This window comes from Sinocyclocheilus rhinocerous, unplaced genomic scaffold (genome assembly GCF_001515625.1).
Source record: "Sinocyclocheilus rhinocerous isolate Xijiao unplaced genomic scaffold, SAMN03320098_v1.1 scaffold2330, whole genome shotgun sequence".
Lineage (NCBI taxonomy): Eukaryota > Metazoa > Chordata > Actinopteri > Cypriniformes > Cyprinidae > Sinocyclocheilus > Sinocyclocheilus rhinocerous.
In genome coordinates, this window is record NW_015630979.1 from 592,495 (window position 1) to 598,864 (window position 6,370).

The following is a 6,370-nucleotide window of genomic DNA, read 5'->3' on the forward strand; positions in this document are numbered from 1 at the left end:
TTTTTTTTAAACACACACACACATGCATATATGGTATATCAGTCTGGCAAGTAAACTAAAAAATTTACTAGCCAATAGCAATTCAATTGCCAAGGTGTCCGTAGAGGGTTGCACAGTGATATTTAAATGCTTGAGACGTGCTCATAAGTCATCAGTTGCAAATGGATGTGCTTTTGGCCACCTCTGCTCTGATATTGACTGAAAATGTGGGGGAAAGTGAAAAGGGTATTTGGAGCTCAGATGTTGAACATTAAGCAGCATTCATTTGAAGAGCTGCTTCAGCACTTACTTGAAGTAATATGACGCTTGTGTAAATCTAAACCATTCACACTAGGATGGATTTATGTCTTTTTAGTTTTTTGCTTTTTGTTTGACATCTGTAAGTAGATATTAAAATAGCTTTCTAATTGCATAAATCTGTGCTAGGCTATAATAAATATCCTTTATGTTGACTTGGATTACTGATCAAAAGATTTTTAAAAATGTTTTTGAAAGAAGTTTCTAATGCTCATCAGGGCCTCATTTATTTGAACAAGAATACAGTAAAACAGTAATATAGGGAACTTTTTATTACAATTTGAAATAACAGGTTTTTTTAAATATCATTTATTCCTGTGATGGAAAAGATTAATGTTCAGCAGCCGTCACTCCAGTCTTCAGTGTCACATGATCCTTCAGAAATCATTCCAATATGTTGATTTGCTGCTCCAGAAACATTTCTTAATATTAACAATGTTGAAAGCAGTTGTGCTGCTTAATATTTTTGTGAACCCAAAATGCTTGAAATGGCTGTAAAATATAAATCATTTGTAACATGAATGTCTTTACAGTCACTTTTGATGAGTTGAATGCATCCTTGCTGATTAAAAGTATGAGTTTCTTTTTTTAAAAGCTGATCTCAAACCTTTTGAATGGTAATATATCACAACATGGTCCTTTATGCTGACCTAGTATGTGTTCTCTAATTGAAGTCTATGCACATGATCATAAAGCTGTGCCTTTTTCATCAGTAATTATTGCCTTAAAATATAGACATGTTCAGAATGACATTGCATATTTATTATTTGTCTTTGCTAAGGTAAACATTACTATTGCTGCTGCATATACACCTAAAGTTGGGGGTTTTCATATCTTTGTCTTTTTGTTCATCTCTAGTTCCTTCGAGTGACGAAGCAGTACCTGCCCCACATAGCGCGTCTGTGTCTGATTAGCACGTTCTTGGAGGACGGCATTCGCATGTGGTTCCAGTGGAGTGAGCAGAAAGAATATATTGAGACGACTTGGGGATGTGGCTTCTTCCTGGCCACACTGTTTGTTTTAATCAACTTACTCGGACAGCTGGGTAAGAAGTTTGTTCAGAGGAATTATCTCTGGTGACTTGGAACATCTTCAGATTTGTATATGGAATGTTTCATCATCTGTTTTACAGGTGGTTGTATACTGATCCTGAGCAGGAATTTTGTGCAGTATGCCTGCTTTGGATTATTTGGACTCATCGCCTTACAGGTGTGAGCATTCTGTTTGTGTTCTTTAAGATTGTAATTGGATGTTATCTTTGGTTAGGACTATAATTAAGTGAAACTGTTTAATTCCAGTGCTGATCTTTATCTGTTCCAGACTGTTGCCTATAGCATTCTCTGGGACCCAAAGTTTTTGATGAGGTAAGTTCTTCGCAGGATAAGCTAGGAGTGAGTATATCATCCTGTGTTTTATGCTCTGATCTCTTGTGTTTCAGGAATTTGGCTCTGGGGGGAGGTCTGCTGCTGCTGCTTGCGGAGTCGCGCTCTGAGGGCAGGAGTATGTTTGCTGGGGTTCCCACTATGAGAGAGAGCTCTCCTAAACAGTACATGCAGCTGGGTGGCAGAGTCCTGCTAGTGCTTATGTTTATGACGCTGCTGCACTTTGATACAAGCTTCCTCTCGGTGAGCAAATATTCTCAGCATGGGAAATGGGTGAATCACAAAGAAATCTCTAGGTTAAATTTCACAAATCAAGAGGAAAAAAAAGAAATTATATTGTGCAGGTTTAAACATCTTTAGGATTACGTTTTTTTTTAGTTTTTTTGGGGGGTGACATCATTTTCATGACAATCTCTTCTGTAATGCTTGAAAATATTATTCTGATTACTATAATGCAGTCATGAAAATTGTCTGGGTAGCATTTGAGTTTTTTTTTAATTGACAGTCATTATTATTTTTAAATTAACTAGAAGATTTTTAATTAAGAAAAGATGATAGTAATAATAATAATAGTACGTGTGTATAATATTTAATAAAATAATATCTTTGTATGAAAGATTGTGTGAACATTTATTTTATGAAAATAAAAAAATAATGTAACAGTAATGAATGGCAATTATATATTACATGTTTTGAATTGTTCATATTAATTATATAATGATATTTGACATGATTTGTTTTCTATAATAAATTTGAAAATTATAAATTTATTTTTAAAAAGTTTATAAATGTTTTGTAATATTATAATATTGTAATATCTTTATATATCAATTTATTTAGCAGTCATTTTTGATCATTTTATGCATCATTGCTGAATGAATTTTATTCAGCATTCAATTTTATTTTAATATATGATATTTCTTTCCAAAAAAAAAAATCTAGCTGACCCCGTACTTTTAAATGGTAAACTGTGTATATTGTTTAAAAAATGAGTACTTTCTGCACTGATGCCTTCATCAGGACATCATCCTTAGGATCACAAACTAATCAAGGTCTTAATGTTAACATCGGCAGTTGCTTGTAAAAAAAAATATCTACTGAAATTGCAGGAAATGGCATTTAGAATATTACAATTTCTCAAAATCACCATTTTATGCAAATGTTTTGCTTATCTTTCAACACTTTTTAGAATCAAGCTTAGAACTGGATTTAAGACTTCAATCAGCCCTGTTTACATATGACTGAATGTGGAATCATTATCGTTTATAGTTGGCTTTTTCTGGCTTTATAAATGTGCTCATAAACCACATCTTATGACTTGGCAGAACGTTTAAAAGTTTTTAAAAAATGCACTAATTCCAAAATTTTGAATGAACTATATTTGGAAACTAAACCTTGATAATTTACCATATTGTTTAGCTGATGCATTGCAATTCACAGCTATAGTAATGATTATATTGCAATCATCCATTTCACCACTAGAGGTCAGACGTGACCAGGTTTTCTGTAGCCTACGTGATTTCTGTAGTGTTAAATTTAGTTGCCTGTGTCACAGTTTCACATTAGTCTGGTGTCTCTCTGACTTCCTTTTTCTAATGTGTCTGTGTTTGGTTTTAGATCTTGCAGAACCTGGTGGGTACAGCACTTATTGTTCTGGTAGCAATCGGTTTCAAGACTAAACTAGCCGCCCTAACCCTGGTCATCTGGCTGCTGGCGATCAACGTGTACTTCAACGCTTTCTGGACCATACCAGCCTACAAGCCCATGCACGACTTCCTCAAGTACGACTTCTTCCAGACCACGTCGGTGATCGGAGGCCTTCTGCTGGTAGTAGCACTAGGTCCAGGCGGAGTGTCCATGGATGAGAAGAAGAAAGAGTGGTGAGACAGGACTGAACTCAAACGGCTCACTCGCTCACTCAGTAGTTTGCCCTTTGGCAACAGCTTTCTCACAGAGCAGGTACACTACTTAGGGAGGAAAGAGCCAATTGAGACGTGGCCTCACAAACACCCCAGGACCAACAGAACGACCCGCTCTCCACATCATGCACTGTCTTGTGTGTTCATCTTGCGTGCTTACTGAATTATTTTCACCAGCACTTTTAGACATATTAGTTTATCATATTTATTTTCTAAGGTTCGGGTCAGATTCTGTTATTTGAGAACCTCATTGAAAATCTGAAGCATCCGTGTTATAAAAGCTGCAATCATGTTGAAAAAATAACAAATTTATCTCCTTTGACATCTTTCTCTGCCTTTTTATTTTGGTGCCAATTGCAAGTCAGCAAACCAAAGACACATCCTTCAGATATATATATATATATATATATATATAAATCTTTCTTCTTTTAAGTTTCGCAAAGAGAGATTCCTATTCGTGAATATTTTCTGCCATTTCAAAGTAGTTAAATGTATAGACAAAAAAGTTTAATGGCCATTATGAAGAGCGTTCCATTCCATTCTGAAGATTCATTAGCTTCTCATGTCTGTGTAAGAAGCTGTTAGTTTATTTGCGTGTTCGCTGTCTATCGTCAGGTCACTTTGAAGTTTACAAAAAGTGAATTATAGTGTTTCTCGAAACAAGCAGAGAGTGAGATGACAATATTGAAACCCTGTGGTTTGTCAGACTCGGTGTTTATCCTCTTTGTACAAAAAAATGACCGAAAAATAATGGTTTTCTAAGTGTTTTAAATATGTTTTGACATATAAAGGGAAAAGAAAAATGTCGTTGGTTGTTTAATTTTTTGTTTTTTATCTTTATTTTTATTTTTAGTAATCAATAATAAAACTAGTGATTTTCAAAAACCAATCCTTTTGGTCTACATGACATGAAAACAGATGAATGGTCTTTGAAGGCGGTTGTCTAAATATAAAAAGAAATAATGTTTGAGCTTTCATGTTCAAAACAGTGGTCATCATGTTAATGTTTCCCAAACCTTCACAACAAGCAGGAAGTCAAAAGACAATTTCCCCAAACATTCAACACACAAAATGTGAAGTGGTCAGATTTTTTGTAGGCCTAATCTTTACAGATTCATTAGCCAACATTGCATGCTACAAGAAAGCTTGACACATTAGTGTACTACACTTATAAATATATTTTGAAATAAATAGATTTTTTTTTTTTTTAAAGAAAATCCTTATGAAGTTATTTTTTGTAGCCTATCTGTCTGCAGATTCCTCCTTGAAAACCCCTCAAAAAGCAAAAATGTGACTCTGCGGAAAGTCTCCTCATGTGCATTATATTATCTTGTACGATAAGAGAACACATAAAATAGAAATATTTAAGGTTTTACTGTAGCAATAATTACATTAACTGCCGTTATCAGCGGAAGATCTAAAGCAATGTCATACGTTTGTGAGCAGTAGAGGGCGCTAAAGCCGTTTCTGGTTTATGAGACTTCATGGCGACCAGTTGCTTCAAGCCATTTTCTTACATGCGATATTTTAGTCTCATCATGTAGGCGTAATGATAGATTCAGTTACCCACTCAAGTCTTCAAATAAGCTATTGCTAATCTATTAAGGTAATTGTTGTTGTTTTTTCTTTACTGTTTCTGTTAACTACGTATTGGTTAGAACGCAACGTGCACAAATACATTAATCGATATTCATACTGAAATGGAAAGTTTATTTAATCCAATTATATCTGATATGATATTATCTTGTATTTATGTAAATCTAGAAAAACTGCTACTGACTGTATCAACATGTTCCTAGCATGTTTCTGCAATATTCACCCTTTGCTCAAGTGAATATAAAGTCTTATTTTAGGCTTATTTATAATGTCAGTTTGTGTTAAGATACTACTGGCATTTTTAATGTCCGTTTCTAGCTTAATGATTTGACTACCAAACAACTATTTAATATTTTCACTGTTATTAGCCACGACAAAATGAGACATGTAAAAAAAAAACTAACAGGCTAATAATGGATTAATATAAGTTATAGATTATTAATGACCAATTATAGGCTTATTTAGTAAAATCTAAAGAGTAAACAATTACGAAAAAATGTCAGTTGGTTTATTATTCATTATCAAATACAGTGATTATTACATTGTTTAATATAAGATACGTGACAACTTGCCCTGCTGTGACATTTATGATAAACACAGCTCACCTTATCTGAAATGCATTCATTAGATGACTGGATATACTGTGGTGTGGACCCTGTTTCATGCATGTCTGCACTTTTATTGTGTTCACATGCTATTACCAAAATACTATGATACTGGAACTTTAGCTTACAGGATTCCTAACTAAAACTTTAATTATTCTGATATAAAAGAGGGCTTTGAAACAACAACAAAGGAACTGCTATCAAGAAAACACATTTGTCTGGTTTGACTTAAAAATCTTAGTTAATGAGGTGTAACCTCTTCAACAACATGCCCTGCTCCCCCTGTAATGATTATTCTGTACCACTGCAGTACTTCTTTGCAAGAGTGCTGTTTTTAGTTGGCACCATTTGTTTTCCTTGATAAATCTTTGACTGTAAGAAATGTATCAATTTAGGTTTGATATTAAGACCAGGCCCTCTGGCAACACAACTGGCGGTCACTGCTTTCCCTTTATCTGTTTGTTTTCCTCCTCCTTGAGCTAAACTCACTTCCTCAGCCTTTAGCCAAGCAGCAACTGCTCTGTGAAGGAAACGTTATTTATAAACAAATACTGCCTCCTTTTCTGGCCGC

General features: G+C 34.4%; 1 protein-coding gene across 1 annotated transcript in view; it reads left to right on the forward strand.

Moving 5' to 3' along the window:
• surf4l (surfeit 4, like) overlaps positions 1 to 4,028 on the forward strand; it is a 6,600-nt gene extending 2,572 nt beyond the window's left edge. The window contains exons 2-6 of the mRNA XM_016553331.1: positions 1,156 to 1,342; positions 1,430 to 1,506; positions 1,618 to 1,661; positions 1,736 to 1,922; positions 3,297 to 4,028. Coding sequence (XP_016408817.1) covers positions 1,156 to 1,342; positions 1,430 to 1,506; positions 1,618 to 1,661; positions 1,736 to 1,922; positions 3,297 to 3,563 — 762 coding nt within the window. The 3' untranslated portion in view covers positions 3,564 to 4,028. The remainder of the gene's footprint in view (positions 1 to 1,155; positions 1,343 to 1,429; positions 1,507 to 1,617; positions 1,662 to 1,735; positions 1,923 to 3,296) is intronic.
• The last annotated feature ends 2,342 nt before the right edge of the window (positions 4,029 to 6,370 follow it).